This window comes from Amblyomma maculatum, chromosome 3 (genome assembly GCF_055883805.1).
Source record: "Amblyomma maculatum isolate TAMU_Amacu chromosome 3, ASM5588380v1, whole genome shotgun sequence".
Taxonomy (NCBI): Eukaryota; Metazoa; Arthropoda; class Arachnida; order Ixodida; family Ixodidae; genus Amblyomma; species Amblyomma maculatum.
This window is the reverse complement of record NC_139346.1, coordinates 59,664,993-59,688,307: the sequence shown is the minus strand read 5'-3', so window position 1 is coordinate 59,688,307 and position 23,315 is coordinate 59,664,993. Positions and strand designations below refer to the sequence as shown.

The 23,315-nt window shown below is 45.0% G+C and overlaps 1 protein-coding gene across 1 annotated transcript in view; it reads left to right on the top strand.

The window, feature by feature from the left end:
* Positions 1 to 21,770, top strand: part of LOC146194841 (uncharacterized) — a 59,302-nt gene extending 37,532 nt beyond the window's left edge. Inside the window, exons 3-6 of the mRNA XM_084596651.1 lie at positions 2,480 to 2,545; positions 16,310 to 16,477; positions 17,251 to 17,340; positions 20,804 to 21,770. Of these exons, the coding sequence (XP_084452777.1) occupies positions 2,480 to 2,545; positions 16,310 to 16,477; positions 17,251 to 17,340; positions 20,804 to 21,123 (644 nt within the window). The 3' untranslated portion in view covers positions 21,124 to 21,770. The remainder of the gene's footprint in view (positions 1 to 2,479; positions 2,546 to 16,309; positions 16,478 to 17,250; positions 17,341 to 20,803) is intronic.
* The last annotated feature ends 1,545 nt before the right edge of the window (positions 21,771 to 23,315 follow it).

The following is a 23,315-nucleotide window of genomic DNA, read 5'->3' as shown; positions in this document are numbered from 1 at the left end:
AAGAAAGGATAACCGATGGACATTTAGGCAACAAACTGGATTCCAAAGGAAGGAAATGGCAGCAGGGGGTGGCAGAAAATCAGGTGGGCGGATGAGGTGAAGAAGTTCGCAGGGGTCGAGTGGATGCTGCTCGCACCGGACATGGTTGATTAGAGAAATATGGGAGAGGCCTTCATCCTGCAGTGGGTATAGTTAGGCTGAGGCGGATGATGATGATGATGCGCAGATTCTATTCTGCAACAGATCCTGAATGCCTATAATTTCCTATTACCGCGTTTTTTAATGAGCTTCTTCCTTACTTTTTTGTTCCGTCCCTGTTTTACTCTACACTAATTCGAGGCCTGATCTTCTTTGGGTCGCTGCGCTGCCCCTTTCGGATGACCAGCGCATCCTGCATAATTCCTGGCTCAGAGCAAAGTGGTAAATAACTTCATTTCATTCTCCCCGTTCGAGCTTTCTCCTGTCCATTTTCTATTCATCTATTTGTTGCAGAAGCTATTCATGATTCGTAAATTCTTGCGCGCTGCGAATTGTTCTATAACTCTCATCTGCTATTTCTAGAGCCTATGACATAGTGTGCTACTTTTTTTTCTTACATGAGGCGGACGCCAAACAGAACATGCATATTACGATTTGCACCTTTTTAGAGCTGTGTATAAAACAGTTTCACGAGCACGGTAGCAGGCGAGAAACGACGTCGAAGAAATTCAAGCACGCCGTACCGTAGCGACTTTACACACTGAGTGAAAATGCATTTTTAAAAAATGGTGGTGCAGACACCCAGATCTTTTATCAATGTTACACGCACTAGCGGATAACTGAGGAGAAAATGGGAGGTGGGATCATGACATAAACGGCGGGAAACACGTATATGTTTATATTTAGTAAAGTTCAGGGTCATGAGGCAATCTCCACACCAGGAGGTAATTGCATTCAGGTCCTTGTGTAGATCAGTACCAGCAGGACCTGAAATAACCCCATATATTGTACACAGTTGGCAGCAAATAATTTCATATCGAAGGATACTTGTGTGCGTAGATCATTAGTGTACAGCAGAAATAAAATGAGCATGAAACTGGACCTTGCAGAGCACCGCCGGTTCCGAGATGGTTGAAGAAGTAATGGTTAATAACGGAGATATAATGGGAACGAATAAAATACGGACTCAGCCCAGCTTGAAACCTTTTGGTCGATGTTAAGTGCAGTGAGTATAATAAGGAGTACATTATGACAGTATCAAAATCTTAGGCGCATTTTATAAATATGCAGTCTACTACGCTTCTTTTGTTCACTTTCGGAACCAATTCATCTGTAAACGGTGCCACCTGCGTTTAACATGAAAACAATTTTCTGAAACCATGTTGGCATGACTTGAATGAATTTGATTTAAGACGAAATACACGGAGTGAATAGATGACATGTTCAATCAACGTACGTCGAACATTGGTTAAAGAATATCATAGAACTTATCAATGTTACAAGCTATATACATACTGACAAGAAACCGTACTTCGTCATTTTCTGTCAGGTAAACCTCCATAGCATAATATATACTCGCCGTTTAATGCAGCATACTCACAACGTTTTCTAATGTGAAGAAACTCTATAATATTCAATTTAGTGTCTGCTAAGTCAAGGAATAGCACTGCAAGATTACCTCCCCTTTAATCTAGCGTAAAACGTTATCTGGTTCAGATTCTGGTAGCGGCAGTTCATTATTACAAACTGGTGTCAGGGTATCGGTACAGATCACGTTTAGCCTAAAGGAAGTCACCTCAAATATTTTACATGTATATAAGTGAATGAATACATGCGTCCATATCTGCGTTTACTGATGTATAGCGTATGCTCCCGTAGGTGTGTTTGTTTATACTTGTGTGTTGAAGCACAGCTTGGAATAGCGCAGTTTTTATGGCAAAATTGTAAAAGAATCTAGCAACCAAAATATATTTGATAGGGGTTTAATGTCCTCTCTTCAGCGCTTCTGTCAGCCTCAGTGATGGAAAAGAAAGGCAGCTGCAAGTGTGATCCTTATGCAGAGAGAGATATCTGCTCCCCTGAGTTTCGGAAAGGCGCACGTTGGCCAAACTGGTAGACACTGCATTTGTCTCGAAACGTTGACCGTTTATCTTCTCATTTCGATAGAGATTTCGCTCCTGCAGGGGTCAAACTGTTATGACTTCTGAACTATTCTTGCGCATGTTGGCATTCTTCAAGTGCATACAGTATTCACGACAATGGAGTGTTTTTATGAAAAGTAAAACATAGCAATTCTTGAACCATTACTTTAACGGTGGCCGATTTGAGAGAAGAAAATCCTCACTGGACCCATGAAATTTGCAAAGCTTGGTTTATGTTACTGTTCGGTTCCTTCTTTTACTGTTATTTAAGGTGTCCTTGAAGGTTAGGCATCGTTCTGGGAAAGAGGAAGAAGTATAAGAACTTGAGCTTAATTACAAAATCACTCTTCTACCTTCAGCACTCCACGTGAGGCACGAAAGTCCCGAGTATGACTATTGTGAGAAGCCAACATGTTTGACATATGGTGAGTAATTTATTACACTATTACATATCATCAGTATACGCTCTTGCTCGTTTGCACAAGCCGGGCAGTAATTTCTGCTTCAGGGTGCCCTACATTCCTAAGCCTTGATCATTTCACACTTCATGTGAACATCAGAGATTTCACTTTTTTAACTGCTCCACAAGAGCGTTCGAAGATTGTTATCCTGGGTAAAATGTTATAGATTCAAGCGCATCGTAAACGTTACATTCACCTGTCGTATACAATTTTTTTCGGATATCTAAGCAACATATAAATGTGTCTGTGGACACCATAAGGGGCTGCTTGATATATTTATTTGGAGACAAGCGTTTCACTAAAGTTAAAACTAGAGCCCGTGTGACACGTGAAACGTCATTTCTCTTGAAGTGAATAAAAATCCACTCTTTCATTAAATGTTGGCTTGTATGGAAGTACCTGGATTAAGAGGTCATGCCTCGCGCTTTTGCGTTTTTAAAGCAGCTGCTCTTGCTGGGGCGCCATGCTCTACCAAGGGGTAATGTAGCCATAATTCACAGGTCTAAACACTTCATGAAAAGGACATCATAACATTTGTGTCGCTTTCTATTGTCATGCGTGTCCGGAATCTTTCGATCGATCTCCAATATTGTCAGAACAGCGACTGAATGAGAGGAAAAAGTGAGTCGCTAAGGCTCTGTTTCACCGAGTATGTACGAGATATACGGAAGAAAGGCACTCATCATTTCACTGCCCTCTCATAGATGGTATGCTTCCAGGAATATTTATCTCTGTTATAGAGATTTCGCTTATTGCATTTCGCGGGAGAACAGAAACTTAAAAACACACATGTCTCTCCTTCAATTTCGTAGTATGTGTCCGAGAGCAATGGCCATTAATAAGGCTCCGTGCTGTTCGTAGTCGCACAGAGCGCCAAGAAAAGAATCGCAGCCATTCTTTCAAAAGAGGGGAACTGAACGACATGACGTTAGTGGTAGGAGCTAGGGCGCTCAGTATAACACCCTCTTGAAGGGTATAAACATTAGAATAAATGTAGCAAAGCATAGTTATCAATCTTTATAATTTACCAGCACCCACACCGTCCTGATGAGATTTCTGTGCTGCTAGAGCCTCCAAAATATTCTGGCACATTCGTGCACTAAACCGCCGAGTTTCGCCACCGAAAAGCTACTAAATTGCCAAGGAAATGTGAATGCAAACTAGTTAACATTAACCGTTTTAAACGCACAAAAGTTTTCGTCTCAAACCAATCCAGCCATTTGCGAGGTCAGTACATTTGAGGCAACTTTTGATGATCAATAACTTCAGGAGACCTCTCCGCTATGTCATCTGTCACAGTTCACGTGCATTTGGGTGCTATATGAAAGCTTACTGCAATGTGCTTTTAAACTGGCGAGGATGCTTCTGAAAGTGTTGGGTGTTTTGTAAAATTAATCTCAGTTGAATTTCTTGCTTCTTCAGAAATTAGCAAACAGAATATAAACTGCGTGCAGAATAGCACGCGCCGCTTAGCCGAGTGCGCTACTTTGGAAAAGCTGATGGATATCGTGTGGGGATGCCTAACAACATGCGTCCTTAAGCTGCCTCTAGCCAGAATCGACAAATTTAGCACAGCTCGGAGCTTGCGTCTAAGGACTTAGATACGGATTAGGAAAGTTGCGTTTTCCAAAGGAGGCAAATGATTCATAATTTTGGACACGTGCAACTGTGAGGTGCACGAACGCGTGCTCTACGTGTATTCCCTGAATACAGCGAAATAGGATGATAGCAATCAGATACCATGATGCGTGTATTTCACATCGCCCTTGGTTGGGTCCTCACTTGGTGAGATCAAAGTTCTTCGAAACTGTGCTTCGACTACTTATCTTCTCGAAAACAAAAAATAGTCTTTCACTTCGTTATCAGATAACCTGTTTTGGATGTCTGAACGATGAAGGAGCTAGACGCGGAAACAAAACCAATTAAGTTTTTCCGGCGTCCATTCGCCGTGCAGCAAATTCACCCAATAGCACTTCGTGTTGCTCAATGTACATAAATGGAACGTGTTGCTACTCCCTGCGGTGCCAACAAGTAGCAACAAACCTCCATAACATTCCAATTATAACGGCCCAGTGTTTGTATGTGGATTCGTCCCTGGCATTTTCAGAGCTTCATAACCGGCGTCTTTTTCCCAGTTTTAGGATGAAAAGTAAGGTTTTACTAGCCACTTCTATTGGTAATACTACCATATATTATAACTCTTTTGTTTGACCTATTGCGAAAAGGAATTCCCTTCATGGAGTGAGAATTTTCTTTGCAGTATGCCAGTCTGTTGATATGTTCGATTTCCCCCGTCCGTCGAAACTATAGCAAGGCATTTGGCCAACCGATCAGGAAGCTGGATCCTAAATAATACAAACGTAATATTGTAAGAGTTGTTACAGTAAAGAATTAAAGCAGCCGCTGATCGATGGCACTGGGAGAGCTGAACCAGGAACGCGGGCAACAGGAGCGGGCCGACACTTCAGCGTTCTCTACTTCTACCGACTGCGCTGCTTCTTCTTCACCTCTAATGCAAGTGTCACTGCCCTCTCCTCTGGAGCATCGCCCCGATGCGGTATTACCATCAGACAGAAGAGCGTGGGAGGAAAAGCGTTCAAGAGTTACACCACAGTCTGACATCACGGAAAAGACTACATGCAGCATGAAAGTCAGTCGGAGGGCCGCTCGTAGTATGGCTTTGCTCGCTCCACATCCACAACGTCGCTGCGCTTGTTGTTGTGCGATGAACGAGCTGGTGCAGCTGGTGCAACTTCATACGTTACGTCGTTGAGGCGGCGGAAAACAAGGTAAGGGTCGAAGTAGCGGCGCAGTAACTTTTAGGATAGCCCGCGGCGACGACTGGCGTCCAGACCTACACATAGTCACCCGGGTTGTAAGCAACGTAGCGGCGTCCAAGGTTGCAGCGGTCAGCATCGATCTGCTGCTGACTTTGAATGCGGTGTCTGGCCAGTGGCCGCGCTTCTTCTGCGCGCTGAACAAAAGTGGCAACGTCGATGTCAAGTTCACTCTCACCGTCAGGGGTGTCCACGGGTAGCATAGCATTCACGGGAGTGGTAACCTGTCGACCGAAGGCTAAATTGAACGGAGTAAACCGTGTTGTTTCCTGCTGCGCGGTATTATACGCGAATGATTCGTATAGAAGGATTTGGTCCCATGTTTTGGGCACAATATTAACATACATGGAAAGCATGTCAGTCAAGATCCCGTTGAGGCGTTCTACCAAGGCATTTGATTGCGGGTAGTAGGCCGTTCTACGTCTATGGCTGGTATGCGTCAGCTTGAGCACCGCCTGAGTGAAGCGGGCCGTAAATGCAGCTTCACGGTCAGTAATCATACCTACAGGAGCGCCATAACACATTACGATGTTGTGGACAACGAATTCGGCGACTTCAGCAGCAGTATCGTTTGCAAGTGACGTGTTCTCAGCGTACGTGTCACATAATCTGCCGCGACTACAATCCATCGTTTTCTTGTGGACGACTTCGGAAAAGGGCCGAGGAGGTCTATGCCAATTTGCTGAAAAGGGGTCTTTACGGGTGCTACGGGCTGCAGAAAGCCGGCTGGTTTCAGAGGAGGAGATTTGCGCCGTTGGCAATTGCGGCATGTTGGTACGTATTTCCGCACTGATGCTAGTAAACTGGGCCAGTAATACTGAAGCCTAATCTTTTCCAGTGTGCGACTGACCATCAAGTGGCCGGCGGAAGGTTCATCCTTACAAGCGCTCAAGACTTCGGAGCGTGACGGGGATGACACAACAAGCAGAAACGTCTCCTTGTTGCTGTAAAAGTTGCGCTTGTAGAGAACTCCACGCCGCAGAATGAAGGACTGTAGTCCACGGTGAAACACATGAGGTACACTAGCATTAGAACCCTTCAGATACTTAATGAGTAGCGCCATCTCAGAGTCTGTCCGTTGAATCTGTGCCATATGGGAGGCGCTGATGGCACAAAGAATAGGGCGATCTTGTGTGATGTCTTGAGTAGCCGGTTCCACGGGCGCTCGTGATAAACAGTCCGCGTCTTAGTGCTGCCGACCCGATTTATAGACGACTGTCATATCGTACTCCTGCAACGTGAGGCTCCATCTGGCCAACCGGCCAGAAGGTTCTGTATTGCTGGCTAGCCAGCATAGCAACTGATTATCGCTGACATCGCGAAATGGTCATCCGTAGATGTATGGTCGGAACTTACTCATTGCCCAGATGACGGCAAGGCACTCTTTTTCTGTCGTCCAATAGTTTTATTTCGATCAAGAAAGTGTGCGGCTCGCGTAGGCGTTTACTCGTTCTGTACCGTCCTGCCACTGTATGAGGAACGCTCCGAGGCCGAGATTGCTAGTCATTGTGGACATCAGTCTCTGAATTCTCATCAAAATGAGCTAGTATTGGTGGACTTCGAAGGCGGCGGCGGAGTTTCTCGAAGAATTCGTCTTGGGCACTTCCCCATACGAAGGGTGCGTAATCTCGAGTCAAGGCTGTCAATGGCTCTGTTCGGCGAGGAAAATCTTTAACAAAGTGGCGATAATACAAGCTGAGGCCCAAAAAACGTCGGGGGCCTTCTTATCGGTTGGGCGTAGGAAACTGGAGACTGCAAACGTCTTGTCGGGGTTTGGGAGAACACCTTGTGGGCTGACGTGTCCTAAGAAACGGAACTCCTCGAAAGCGAAATGACATTTCTCTGGCTTGATTGTTAGTTGTGCAGACTGGAGAGCTTGTAGGACAATGAGCAATAGCTGCAAGTGTTGTTCGAAGCTAGACGAAAATATGACCACGTCGTCCAGGTACACAAGGCACGAATGTCACTTCAGACCAGCTAAAACAGTGTCCATTATGCGTTGAAATGCGGCTGGAGCGAAGCAAAATCCTAACGCGAGCACCTTAAATGCGTACAGACCGTCGTGTGTCACGAAAGCCATTTTCTCGCGGTCTCGCTTGTCCACCTCGATCTGCCAATATCGGCTTTTCAGACCTAAGGAAGAGAAAAACCTGGGGTCTCGGAGTCAGTCAAGCGCATCATCGATCCTGGGGTTGGGGTACACTTCCTTTCTGGTAACATTATTCAGTTAAAGATAGCCAACGCAGAATCACAACTTGTCTTTCTTTTTCACCAGGACCCCCGGTGGCATCCACGGACTTTTTGACGGCTGTATAACATAGTCTGCAAGCATTTTATTGACGCGTTCGAATAGCCTCCCGCTCTTTAGGCGAAACACAGTACGGACGCTGATATATAGGTGACGTGGCCGAATCTGTGGCGATGCTATGCTTGGCTACAGGCGTACGCCTGACCTTGGAGCTTGGCATGAAGTAATCTTTAAAATCAAGTAGCAGCGACGACAGAAGGTTCTCCTGATGAGGTGACAACCTCAGGTTGATTTTAGCCTTCTGAAGGGCGTTAGGTGGTGCGGCCTCGTCCCGAAGATTCATCTCCATGGGCACCGATTCGGTAGCCCATCCACGTCGTGGAGGAAGGAGACAGCCGTTCCCTTGGCGAAGTGCTGAATTTCATTAGTGAAATTCTTCAGCAAAATTGTTGCACAGCCGTCATTCAGTTCAACAAGACCGCGCACGATAGCTACTCCCTTCTCGAGCAACAGCGAAGAGTGACGGTCCGCAATACCTTCGTAGTCGTGAAACGAGTGGTTGGGCACTAACACCAGCCCACTGGACCGTGGTGCATGCATTACGTTGTCTTTAACAATACGCAGAGCATTGACTTCTGGGTCTTCTGTGTCACTGTGCGCTACGGCTTGCTTCGTCGAAAATGTGAGTCGCGCCTCGTGTAGGTACATCACAATATCGTTTGCCAGCAGGAACCTGAGCCGAGGATCAAATCTCTCGAACACTCGCGCAACGACGAATTCACTGACATAGACGAAACCGCGGAGGCTGATTCGGGCTGTGCACCTTGCGGCTTGGCAAATGAGGTGACTCCCATCCTTTCGAATGATAGGGCCCAACCATAGCATCAAAGCCTTGCTCTACTCCTGGACGAGGGCGTGGCTCATCACTGAATAGACTGCACCAGTATCAAGTAAAGCGACCGTGTCAGTTCCGTCAATTGTCACACACAAACCAGAAGTAGCGCGTCGGATGCTGTCGCTACCCTGCCCCTGTCAGAAATCAGCGTATCGGTGTATGAGCGGCGGAGGATCTTCAGTTTTCCCGTCAGCAGCGACCTTGCCTCCGAAGACCGCACGAATTAGTTTCCCCGGCGTGAACTGGGAGAGCACCGCTAAGGAAAGCTGGCACCTTGGCGAGGACTTGGGGAATGATACCGCAGCGACGATGACAATTTAGAGTAATAGGGGATGTATCCTGGTCTTGTCACAGGCTTGTGACGGGCAGACAGATGACCTTCTATTTCGAGTGGTCATTCGCCGCTGCATGGACAAGGGTCGTAGGGCGAGATACCACGCAGACCAACTCGTCGGTACGAGCAGGCCCTGTAAAAAATGACCAGCCTCACCGCAGTGGTAGCAGAGTGGCCGCTTGTCCAGTGTACGCCACACATCAAATTTTTGTGGCCGCCGATAGAGTGGTCAGGCAGGCACACGGGAAACACCATACTGCTGCACTGCTTGAGCCGCGGTATTCATGCCGTAGGCTGGTTCTGGCGCCTGACACAGGACAGCGGCATAGATAGGTCTGACCTCAGTCTGTCTAGGAGTCTCAGAGAGTTGTTTCTGCTGTAATGCCAGGCGCACCTCGCCCGGACGACTTCAGACAGAGATGTAACAGACGGCGCGCTAGGAGGCAGCTGGAGGGCTTGTAATTCCTCCCTGGTGATCGACCTGATTAGGTCACGTAAAACGGCTACATCACTCCCTAGCGGCATCGAAGAAACAGCGGGAGTAAAAAACTGGGCAAATTGGTATGGATTCATCTTGTGGCACCACAGGGACGAGGACAAATACGGAGAAAGACTGACCAAGTGTTCACTTTCAACTGACAAACTTTATTGGCGCATGGATAGATGTGAAAAACCCAAAATATACCCAAAGAAACAAAAAGGCGACACATGCGCACTCCGGTCCATGTTTACAAGGTCATTTCAAAAGCGACCTGGTGTCGAACCGTATCACTGTATCAAATGTTTGGGACATACAGATTCAGCATGAAGCAGCAATAAGGACGGCGCGCGTACACATCTTTCGCATGGCTGTTTTCTTTCAAATGCCTTTGCAATTTCTCGGACTGTCTTGTCTCTATGTTCTCAGATAATGCGTGATTCATGGAACAGCGGTGTGCAGTCATGACCCTTGACTTGCTTTGAGAAGTGGGTCTCCGACCCGCCTTCGAGTGACCTGACATGCTCACAAAGACGAACATTAATACAGCGCCCCGTCTAACCCGTATAGTTCAGGCCGCAGGACAATAAATGGCGTAAACCACCTTGCAGGCACACTCCACCCACGGATCAGAGTGCTTCACACCACACCCACACAATCCGCTCTATAGCAGCACATGCTCGGCCTAGTTTGTTTCTAGATGAAAACACAATTTTCACGTCGTAACGTCGAGCCACCTTCTTGAGGCCGTGGCAAACACCATGAAAGTACGGGATGAAAGCGAATTTTTCCTTTTCTTGCCCTCTTTCTTTTTGTGTCCTTACGTTCATTAGGCTTCGGTGCAGTTGTTTCAGGATTTTCTGCGCTGCTACTGCCACCACTGAGTCTGGCAGCCCTGAGTTTCTCAGCCTGGTCACCTGATCCGGAAAACCTTTGTTAGTTCGATGGGGGACATGACTTGGTAACGGCCGAACTCACTGCATCAGAAGCAATGCCGTTCTTAACTTTGAATGACTTGATGAAAAATTTAACAGTGGCTTACACGACATTGATGAAAAGGACCAGCACACATGTTGATCTTCAAAAAACAAAGACAGATCCAAAAATTGCATTCTCCCGTTATGAGGGAGAACACAATAAGATGAAACAGCGGGCCCAAGTGGGCTTACATCTCGATTGTATTGCCGGGATCGTTGCAGGAGCTTTGCCTCCATGATGGTCGCTTGAGTGCAACAGTACGCAGTGGACTGCGCACAAGATCGGCGAAAAGCTCCGGCGTGATCCTGCGCATGAGGTGACGAAGCTTCGTCTCCTCGGCCATGGAGGGGTCAGCACGCTTGAAGAGGCACGTCATGTCCTCCACATACATGCGGACGCTTTCGTTAGCCCGCTGGTTACGAGGGTGAAGCGCACCTTCAGCTTTCTCCCGGCGGTCTGCGTTGAGGAATGTTGTTTAGAGATTTTGGCGAAATGTCTCCCAGGTGGACAAGTTGTTTTCATGGTTCTCGTACCATGTCCTTGCGGAGTCCTCGAGTGCGAAATAGAAGTTATCGAGCTTACGGTCGTCCCTCCAGCCGTATTAGCGGGCGTCCCACTCGAAAGTGTCCAGCCAGTATTCCGCATCCTCGTGCACGTCGCCGTGGAAAGATGGCGGTGTCCGCGGCGTGCGGTAAAGAATGGGTGCCGACGACCTGCTATCTGTGGCCGTTTCTGGTAGAACAGGCGGTCGAGGCAGCGTCGTCCTCGTCGAGGGGTTAAGAGGCCCGAATTCAGGTGACTGGCCGCGCAGACGGCGGCTTAGGCGCTGATGGAACAGGGTGAGATCCGTGTTTCTATCTTGTAGGTTTACGCAAATCGGGAAGCGTACCCAGCACCTCCACAAGATGCGTAACAGTTGTTACACTAAATGATTACTGCAACCGCTGAACAAAGGCACCGAGAGAGCTCAACCAAGAACGCGGGCACCGGAAATGGGCCGACTATTTAAAGCCCTCTACTTCTACCGATTTCGCTCCTTCTTCTTCACCTCTAATGCACGTGTCAAAATTGTTGGGATAATGAGCGACGATGTATAATGAAATGATTGATTGATGGATTTATTGATTAACTGTCTGACTGATCAAAGTCCTTTTTTGACGAAAAGGCGAAATGCAGCAGTGGGAGGTAATGAGGAAAGAGCTTTAGTCACAACTCAAGGTCCGAGTCAGTGTACTACCCATTTCGCTTCTTCCTGATTCGACCATAAGAGGTCTTGCTGGAACTCCTGCCCCACAATGGTCAGGAAGCTTTGGCTCCCGTATCTCACAAATGATAGCTGTCTGCCGGTATCCATGAGTGGCGCGGTACTGATTTCTTTTCAAAAGACGATATGGCCATTTTTCTGCTTTCAATTGCGATACTCAATACATTGCCACATTAAGTGAATAAAATCTGGGCGAAAGTTAAGCCTGCAGTCAGGGCACGTCACAGCAGTGATAACCGAGTGCCACCACAGCCTAAATGTTTTTTTTAAGACCTCTTTGGACCTTGCACTAAAACAGGGCCGGAGACATAAGTAATTTGGTGAAGGAGCGACTTAGGAAACTGAAAGAGACGTTTTGCAGGATAATATGAAACGGACTATAGGTTTATGAAGGGAAAAAAGCTGCTTATATGTGACCTCTTTGCTTCTAAATTGCCAGCAGAGGCTGAAGCGAAAACATCTAACGAGTGAAGAAGTCATCGGCCCTGACCACAAGGAAGGCTTTCTAATGCGACAGTTCTATAATCCGGAGCTTCACAGTCTAGCAAAATCGTGTAACGCTTGTAGGCATGAAAATTAGAGAATGACGTGATATTGATTTCAAAACCTGAGGCAACCGTTCTTTGCGCAGCGTTCACGGTGGTGTCATGTTTATTCATTTCTCTATTTAGCATTCATCTTCGTCAAGTTGGAGGCTGATATGAGACTAGGGTTCAAACCAACAGCATATGTATCACGTACCGGTTGCCGTTAGTAACAAGTGTAGTTGTCTATCGAAACGTCACACATATACGCACCTTTCCTTTTCCTAAAAACCAAACCAACTACATTAGTTTAATACTTCGCCATACTCTGGACCAGTGTAGGTTGTTGTTCCAGTTGGTGGAGCAACATATGCAAGAAATCCTTGCGCTAAAGGCTATGGTTTACAATGGTTCGTGTGTGTGTGCGCTCGTCAGTGCTAAACCACGAAGCGTGATTCGTCCCAATGATGTCGAGCAGCATTTTCACCCACCTTAATCGGCGAGGCATATTTGGCTTTGAACGTGGCAGCTGAGTACAAGCCACCTCGAGCGCGTATGCACTGCCACGTTGTGCGTCAGCTCAGGCTATTAAATATTACCTATTATAGTCAATTGCGCCTGCCCATCTACTGCGTGCCACGCACGCATATTACTAAAACCGTTAGGGCTCGTGGGGCCAGGTCTGGTGGCGTTTGTCGTCGACGAGATAATTCGCGCAAGCCTTTGCTCGAGCGATTCATTAATTTCGGGATCTTATAAAGCACTTAATAATCCGATTAAATGGAAGTAGACATATGCTGTAGTAGCAGATGTACAGTCGAGAGCGAACATGGTATACAACACTCAGCTAGGGACAGGACTCGGGAAAACTGCATCAAAAAGCCATATAGCGGCAGGGTAAGGGACAGCAACATCGGCACATGAATGTGAAAAAACTGGTGCACCACCACTAATATCTCGATTTTTGATAGCTTTTGCCAAATAAAGTTGGGGTGCAGTTCTCTCGTGCTCCGCTACCGTCTAAGTGTTGTATACGACTTTTGCTCATGACTGTACATACATACTGTCAGCAGCAAAAGCTTTCGGAATCTCCAGTGCATGGCGGAACGACGGAAAACTGCATTACTGCGCCATCTGCTGCATTTGCGGCCGATGCCGAGGCTAACAAAGCTTGCGTCTGAAGCACGCTTTGCACATGCTTGTCATTTCCTAAAATTAAAGCTTGAGGGGCGAGTTAGTGCTGCATAATACCCAGAAATGGGGCTCAACAAGCACAACCACATGAGGGGAAACACAACACAAGCGCACACTACCAACTGTAATATAGATATGAACACACACTTCCTCTTCACAATTCAACCTCCTCTATACCCAAGTACATATCCACACACCTCTTCTTTGCCAAGCAGCCATTGCCACAATCGTCCCAGTACAACACAACCATCGTCCAAGTAGGACAGTCGAAACGCCCATCACATAGACACATATAGCAAAACGACCCCTACTAATGTGCAGTAAGACATGTCCATCGAAAGCCCGTCAATTATGAAGTCCCTGTGTAAACAAAAGGAACTGCAACTTGCCCGGCATGTTTCAGAAGCGATGCGAGCATTAATGAAATGAACATGAGGAAAAGTAAAATCAAAATACAAAACATGGCCACAATACACGAAACGTGTATTGTGGCCAGGAACGTTCCCGCACGTTCATGTGCTTAATGCTCGCATCGCTTTTTAGACATGCCAGGTACGTTGCAGCTCCTTTTGTTTACATAGGGACTTGACAAGTGACTTGCTTTGGATGGACATGTCTTACTGCATATGTGTGGTGGTTGTTTACTATGTGTGTCCGTGTGGTGGATGTTGTGACTGTCCTGCTTGAACGATGATTGTGTTGTACTGAGACGATTGTGGTAATACCTGCTTGGCAAATAAGAGATGTGTGGAGATGTACTTGGGTGTAGAAGTTGTGACTGTCATGCTTGAATGATGCTTGAGCTCTGCTGGAATGAATGTGCTACTATCTCCTTGGCAAAGAAGAGGTGTCAGAAGAAGGTGTACTTGGGTGTAGAGGAGGATGAGGGGTGAAGCGGAAGTGTGTGTTCAGATCCATACTACAGTTGAGTGTTCGCCTATGTTTTGTTTCTTCTCATGTGATTCTGTTTGTTGCGCCACATTTCTGGGTATTCTCCTTTCTGCGCTATCAATCATGTCTTGTCTCTTGCTTCCCCGTAAAGCGCTTATCAGACTCTTGAAAGGCGCTTAAGCGCTGGTTTAGATTCACTGCCAGGCTGCTTTCGCAGGACGATGACCGGAGTTTGACGGCTCCTTCCGTACCGCACCCTGAGAAATGATGGAGGCATAGCGATTCAGCGGCAGCAATGAGCGTCAAAAGCGGACCCTGGGAAGCAAGCGACAAGGCATGCTTGATAGCGAAGGAAAGATAGGCGTGCGCAAAGTGCGCTTCAGACGAAATTTCCCTTAGTCTCGCAACAGGGCGCAATTGCGGCATATGGCGCATCAATGTAGTTTTCCTTGACTTCGCTGTGCACTGGAGGTACCGCAAACGCTTGCTCCTAACATTGCATGCTGTAGTTTGTAGCTGTGGAGAGATCGTAGTTTCTGACATCGTGATAGCCATGGATGCTACGAATATTTTCCTTTGTAGGCACAGTCAGGAGCGGTGATCCTTTAATAAAGTGTGTCCTTATAGTACACTGTTTTGCATTGCTGCCTCGCCAACAATACGGGTAGCATTGCGTTTAGCGATATAATGTTCTGACTCTCAAATGCGGTAATGGCTATGAAGAGCTGCGTAAGGCCACATGTCACAAATATAAACAAAGAACCACCCTTCAGGGGCCAAAATAAACGTAGTCTGCAATCCACGCTGGCGAGCCTCCTAAGCGCATGCCACCATATCAGATTAGCGTCTAACGAAAGAAACGGCTCGCGTGTTTTTGGAAATAAATGCACTTTAGTACAATTTTTCTGTTTAACAATCATGAACATAGCTTCTAACCGTTAAACTCTTGTCACCTGCAAGTCATATGCAATAAAAGGATGAGGTAATCATTAATACTCACAGGTACGGTAAACATATAGCCATTTCAGGTTTATCCGCCAAAGGCAAGAGGTGTCGCTGCAGAAGATTGCGATTATGCCGTCCTTTTGCATCAATGCATGCGCCACCCCTCTGAATTTTATTCTAAATCATATACTGTATTGCTTCCGTACTAATACAAAAAAGAAAACACGAAATCCCGATATTGAGTATACCGCTTCCTTACCTAGAATAGCCACAAACATCTTCTCCGCTCTTTCAGCGCACTTTAGGCTTGAAGCACCCGGGTTTGAAACCAGCTGTTTCGCTTGGTAGCAAGAACACCTCAGCCAACAAAGAAGGTGTAAAAAACCGTAATTAAATGACGTGCCCTGCGTCTTAGATCTTTTAAATTCGATAGCCGTCTTGGTTGGCTTATAGCGTTTAATCTGCCAAAGCGGCCCAGGCTGTGAGAAAGGGCGTAGAGGAGTGGTTTGTAAAGTTAGACCGCATAGGATATTCCTATACCTCGCACATCGAACAGCAAACGAGCGTCTTACTACTCGCCTTCACTGAAAAGCGGCTACCGCGGCCGAGATTCGACTCCGCTTTCTTTAAATCAGCAGTCGAGGTCAGTAACTACGGAACTGCCAAGGCGGGTAAATTTAATAGCTTTTCTATAACCTATGCCTTCTACAAAACTCTACTGATGCGTTCTACGTGACTACACTAAGCTTGACGTACTTCCTCAGGGCACACTTTGGCACTGGTCTAGTTTTGGGCAGTACAGCAGTTGAGAGTTCCGCAGATGCCGTGCAAACTGCATGCCTTTTCACTGAAGGGGATATGGCAACAATGTGCACGTGTCTCTTGGGAACCGTTAACAATTAAACAAAGCCTCCCGCAAATAAAAAAAACATTATTGAAGGCGGTTGCAATATATGGCGGAGAAGTCGTTTTACTACACCGACAATCACATTTACTCTCGCTATAGGCACATAATCAGCGGGTTTCTGACGATATTGGCGTGACAGTTCACCAGATTCCAGGCGAAAGTTTTGATTATTCTGGGGTTTTAATATCTTGCGGAAAGAGCATTCTTACGGTTGCTCGGTGTTCTTCGCGCAGCCTCAGAATACCTGTCGACGATCAACTACAGCGTAGATCCGTGCGACGACTTCCAGAGCTTCGCTTGCGGGGGCAGTTCAACAGACGCAGGGAACATGGATGTCAGCAGGCGCCACATTACGGATAGGTGGCTCGTGATGCTCGACAAGGCCGCATTGGTCCTCCAAGGTGAATATGTGGCGGTAACAGGCTCACAATCATCGCTTAATGTAATTAGAGCTCCATTGCATTCTTGGCCTTAAGAATAGCATTTATGTCGAGGCACAAATTCGAGACATCTCTTATTGTAAATTTCTCTTGATATACAGTAGAGACGGGACGAGATAAAAAGGTGTGTTTGCAAACCAACAACACCCCTCCCCCTCCACCCTCTGTGGTGTGCCTCAGAGCTACAGTTATGCTTTTCAATGCAAGAGCTCCTTTTTTTTTCTTCTTGTGACTGCAAAGCGAACTGCGCGAGCAAGGAGTGCGGCCATTGCACAGTTTTTTAAAGGTTCTTGTTCGCCCTACATTGCATGCGGGAGACAAGTATTCGTATGTGTGTGTGTGTGTGTGTCATCGCTAAACCTTCCATGGCTATACAATGAATGGTATCAGCGATAGACTGAACAATCTGGTATTCTTCCACTCCTAAAAGCTTACTTGGAAATCCTATAACTAGGAATATTTCATTTACCCAATCAAAATAAAAATAAATTTTTAATAACACTTTATGCGAGTGAGAATGTAACTCGAAAATTGTCTTAGGTTATCGAGGAGTTCGTATATGTTTATTTAGTGTGAAAATGCATGTCGCTTACTGGGATACCGGCCAAAATTAGGCGACTGTTTTCACATACTTGCAGTTTGCTGCCGCTCTGAACTATTGAGTCACTTGTTTCACTTTTGGCAGTGCGTGTATCCTAATCAACATTGATCATTGATGCATGTTTTCTTTTCAGACGTATTTGCCAAGTTTGACAGCAAAGATGATCAGCCACACAGTTCCGACTATGAGTTTATGCGCAGCTTCTACAGCAAATGTAAAGGAGGTAAGTTGAGTGCTTAAAGGTAGCGTACGCACTATGCCAACACATCTAAAAATTCTTAATATAGCACTACGCATCGCAGACGCCTCCTAGATTGTGCCAACCCGTATCGAGCTCTTGTTGTCCTCTAAAGTATTTAAGTGATCATTCAACCGATAGATTGACTTCCATATTTGGACATATTCCTCGAGCGCAGCTTTACGGCTATAAAAACGGCTCTAAAGATTCCGCAGAAGCTTTGCTGATGATGCTTGTGAAGTTGAAGCTTTTATTTATTCATTTATTTACATTTTATTTATTTTGCAAGTAAATTTATTTATTACATTACCCTTAGGGCCTGAAGACATTACAGATGAATTAGGAATTATAAACATAACAGACTCAAACAATGTGCGAGAATCACATGTAATAAAAGAACACATGCCATGTAAAGCGGTGAAACGCGTGCCACACGCCGGAACAACAAAATGCAACAAAGCCACCTAAAAATGGTTAGAAATGGAAAATTTAAATGAAAGCGTGTCTACAAATGGATGTAATGGAGGAGGGAAGGCGGTTCCGGTCTGCACTTCTCTTGGGCAGAAATGAATCAAAAGCACATTTATGGGACAATAAGCAACAAAACATTTATGGCGGTGGTCTGTGCGGTATGATACGTACATACGTAGGTTGGGCTATACGTTCGCGTTTCATGGAAAAATTATGAAAGGCCACTTTATGAAAAAGACATAGACAAGAAATATTTCTTCAAACTTTCAAATCAGGTAGATTGAGGTTAGACTTCAGAAGTGAAACACAGGCAGCACGAGAGTATTCAAATCTATAAAGCAGACAGACCTGTTTTGAACAGCTTCGATGGAATCGATAAGAGTCTTTTTGGATGGGTCCCAAATTGCTGATGCTCATACCAACTTAGTGCATAAAAGGGACTTGAAGTTGAAGTCAGACGTTCCCGGTACCAGCGTTACGTGTTCACTTCACTTTAGAAGTTTCTGATAAAACTGTATAGATCTATTTTGTAGCTCTGCGGAGCTTCTCACGTGGATGCTATCAATTTCATCTTACTGAACACTATAGCCAAACGGGTGGGTTAGGGAAATATATTGAATGAAAAACAGCACAAGAGGCAAACACCAAAGCCGAAAACCACAGGACGAGCGTTGACTCACAACTGAAAGTATGTTCAAAACAGAAGCCAGTATATGAAAAATATTGACCACCCTATATGAAAGCGAACGAGCCGAAAACACATGTTGCTACTTAGGATGAAGGCATGTAATCTTAATTTCATGCAAAGACTTGGATGGTTTACTAACGCAAAACCTTGTTTTTTTTTTATTCGTGTGGAAGGCCTCCATTATCTCACGTGTTAATCGGGCCAGAAGCTTGCACAGGGTGTCGCAATAGTGATACAAAGGATAACAAGATTCGCAATCACGGAAGTGGTCAACGAGATTATCACATTCGTTTGCGTCCAAATGATTTGCATGCTATTTCATACGTGTATTAATGCACGATTAATGCACGAATGTCTTTCCAGTGTACACCTGTGCACATGACACTGCGTTTATAAACTACACACTGCCCCTTAAGCGCATGGCATATACTTAGCTCATGCTTAACCCCACATGTTATTCTAGGTTCTTTTTGGATCTGAGCCTGTATTTCGAAAATAGCATATACACTTTTAAGTTTCTTAGGTGCGGAAAAAAACCCCTGTGTCATATCTCGCCACATTTTTTAGATTGTGTGACACGCGACCTACATTAGGTAGAACGACAAACTTTTTTCTCCTTCCCGTTTTCCGCACTAGGCTCCAAAGCTGAAGTTTTAAGCTTTTTGGCTATCTTGTCACCGCTCAATAAAAGAACATCATCCTGGTAACCAGATGCATTGAGTCTTCTAATTTGATCATTGAAGCTACGATTACCATAGGTTTAAAAGAGTTTGAAAAGCAGACATCATAGATAATCGAGACCACAGTTACTGTTTTCACTGCCTTGGAGTGATGCAAATTAGTATTTAACAATCGGGTTTCTAACTTAATTAGGTATTCCCAGCAGATATGGCGCGTCTGCACTTTACATCTGTGCTTTAATGTTGAAACGAGCCATATCTGCTGGAAATACCTACCTAGGACTCCAAGACAATGAAAACAGGAATCATAGTCTCATTTCTGATGTCTGCTTTATCACAAATTTTAACATATGGTAGTCGGCAGCTTAAATGATCAAATTGGAAGACTTGATGCATCTAGTTACTCTGATGATGTTCTATTATTGGCTGTAACAAGACCGCCAAAAAGCTTAAAGCTTCAGCTTTGGCGCCTAGTGCGAGGAAAGGGACGGAAAGAAAAAAATATTTACTGCTCTCCCTTGTGTGCACAGCCTGTCACACAATCTTAAAAATTTGGTAAAAAGATATGGCATAGAGGTTGGGTTTTCTTAACGTAAGAATCCTAAAAGTGTTTCATCTATTTTGGAAATAAAGGCCCAGCACCAAAAAAAGAACCTGGAATAACATATGGGGTTAAGCAAGAAACTAAGTATGAGACATGCGCTGAAGGTGCAGTTTATGAAATCCCAATGTCACGTGGATAAGTGCATATCGGGCAGATAGGCCGGTCCATTACTACACGTTTTAAAGAGCATGCAAGTAACGTGGATGCCAGCAAACATACCAATTCGATCTACACATCCGTGATTGCGAATCTGGTTATCCTTCATTGCACTATTCTGATATCCTGTACAAGCCCCCGTCACACGTAACACGTGAGGAAATGGAAGCCTACTACATGAAGAAATAGAACAAGCTGATGCGTTAGGAAACCATCCATTGTATTATATGAAAGTGATATTGCATGCACGTGTGTTTGACTTGCCCATTTGTTTATAGGGTGCTACATGTTTTCCGTATATTGTCTTCCGTTTTTGAACAAACCTTCAGCTTTGAGTCGGAACTCGTCCTGTGATTCTCTGCTTTGGTGTTCATCTCTTGCGCTCTTTTTGATTCACGCCTAACTGAGCTGTTCGTATACTTCCTAAATTGTCCCTTTAATCTGGGGCGGAAAAAGATGCTCTTAAGCTAGGTCAAAGGTAGTGTCATTGATCTAGACCTTCAAATAAATGCACTGCGCTACGATTGCAAGGATTAATAACACACATACTGAGATACATGAACGGCAAGATATCCTACATATAGGTTTGAGGTGAACTTCGCAACATTTTAAATGACGGTTTGCAATTTGAGAAATTGTAATAATATTTCCACTATTCTGGACAGTGGAAAAGTGTCGGCTGGTTTAATGTATCATCAAATGCGGCAATAAATTGCTGGAGGGCCAAGATGTGCATTACGACACTCAGACACATAGACGCATCAGCCACTAGCGCCAAGGTCGCTAAAATGTACATATTTTGCTTTACAAACCTGCATTCTGACAGTGTGTTCAATTCTTCCATTGCAGAGCTGTTCCACCCAAACCAGACTTTGGCGGTGGAGGCTATCCGAGCAGTTCTTCGGCGTGTGGGACTAGCCCGCTGGCCCATGCTGGAAGTAGATGAGCGTCTGAATGTTTTCGAAGTGCTGCGCGAGTTCTTCCTCCACATGGGCTTCGCGGGGTTGTTCACGCTGCGAGTGCGCAGGGACCTCATGTACGGGCGGATGGGGCACAGCCGACCCTACACCTTGCATGTACGCGCTTCTGTTCCTGCACGAGTTGCAGGCAGTTTGTGTTACTCGTGCACCGCAAAAATGGACATTCTTTATAGCGAATTTAAATTTTGAGTTTTAGAGACCCCCTTAAATCTCTCCCTCGTCTATCGTTTTGCATAGCTTTGACTGCCGTTTCGTTCGAAGAGATACAGTGAATAATTTATGGCGCATTCTTGTGCTTAAATTTTATTGCTTTCCCTCTCCTCGCTATACTTCTAATCCGTGCACCTGGCTCAGATACTTTTGCACTGCTCGGAGCGTTCTTCATAAAGAGAGTGTGCAGGATTGAAAGTAACCCATCGAAGATTATTTTTGTTTGGACACGCCTTTGCGGAGTAAGTGCGATAGCTGCGCGATGGTCTAGAGAGCCTTGCTCCATCAATAAGAAACTGCAGTCGCTGCCAAGAATTTTTAATATCACGGCTGCCTTCTCTAGAACTTTGATCTCAAATTGGATGTTAGAGAAAAATCGTTTATAGTTTAGAATCTGAGTAGGACTGAGACTTGCCTTTCTGGTCCGTCTTTAATTTAATAAATGAAATTACTCTCGCACTCTTTTGCTTCAGTGCCGAGATTACAAAACTAAATAGCTGGTCTCTCCCTGTCAACTATATACAAAAATCATGTCGATTTCCTCATTGCGATGTTCTGCTCCTGGCAAATCTACTCAAAGAATAAAATACTTGGTTCATTATCATATTCTGACGTATCGTACTCTAGTAAATATGGTAAATTATTGTAAATATAAGTTTCTGAAACACCGGTGCAGATAGTTGGCTTAAATATATTCAGGTAATTTTTTATCGCTAATAGGCTGGAATTCAGGACACACAAAAAACGTTTCTGTTGATCGCTAAATATATGTGCCTAATAGTTTCGGTTTTTTAAATTTGCGATTGAAACTCTCTCTCGTTCTGCACCAATGTTGATCAAATTATTAGAGACTTTTGAAATGTCATAATTAGCGCATTTTGATTTTGTTAGATAATGGCTCTTCTAAAACAGTAACTTAAATAACATAAAAACGAGTCGTTACTTGCCTATGGGCATCTTGCTCTTGAGTTTTCAAACGAATATTGTAGGGGTGTTACCTCGTGTAGGCAATAAAATTGGCTAGGTAATATTTATCTTACTGGCTCTGCCTACGCTGCAATGTGTATCTCGGCAACTTCGTGAGTGGGCTCAAGCTTTTTCCTTTCTTCTTGAGGCTGCAAACACAATCGCCTTACATCACAGACGTATCTGTGACACAGTTGCAGACTATTGTTTCCGAAGAGAAAAAAGTATATTCGGCGAAGTATTGAATACACGAGACATTAATTTTGCTGAGCACCCCTTCATCTACAAAACATGGGGATGTCACTTACGTCTTGGGATGCCATGCACAAAATATTTTCATATTCGTCTTCATAACTTTCCTTCAGAGCTGGACAGAGTAAGACTACTGTATGATTGACGCGGGCAGTCCCTCGGACTGGTTGAAATAAAGATCATTCATGCTAAGTTTACTTGACCGCCAGCTCAAACCAGAAATGCATGCATCGCTTCTAGATCAACTGACAATTAAGCCACTTTATTCAATTGTTCAACTGTTCGTCAATTGCGAAAATGTAGTTGAGAATGAAGCAACAGAAAATGACGGTACACAGAAATCGTGGTTTAAATAAATCTCTTGGTGTATAGTTGCAAAAAAAGTACTGTGAAGCCGATATAATCAATACGCCATTCGGACCACATGATTAATTCTAAACCAGCCAATGCAGACCTGCGCCACTGTACAGTTGAAGCACATTACACATTTCTGAAATTTATCTATGCGATTCATCCCGTTAGTGTCGTAAAGAGAGGAAGGAGCCGTGCAGTGCCGAGAAAATTTGGAGGGGCATCCAAAGAATGCGACCCAGGCAGTCGTTGAACTGGATACCGGAAAGCTACGAGCACGAGGACGTTTTGCCACCTATATAACATATTTGCGTTAATTATCCCTGTTTCGTGTATTCATGAGCAAAAACCAACACAAATTTTTAAAAGCTGATTGACAAACTCCCAGAACCATGGCTGCTGGTCGGAGGCTTTAACGCCCACCACCCATTATGGGGATGTACAAGAACGCACTTCCGAGGTGACCTAATTGAAAAGTTTTTGTTGTCCTCAGGATCATGTTTACTCAACTCAAAACACCCAACATACTACAGCTCAGCTCATAACACGTACACAGCCATTGATTTAGCCATTGGCCCTCCGATGCTCTTGGCAGCTACAGA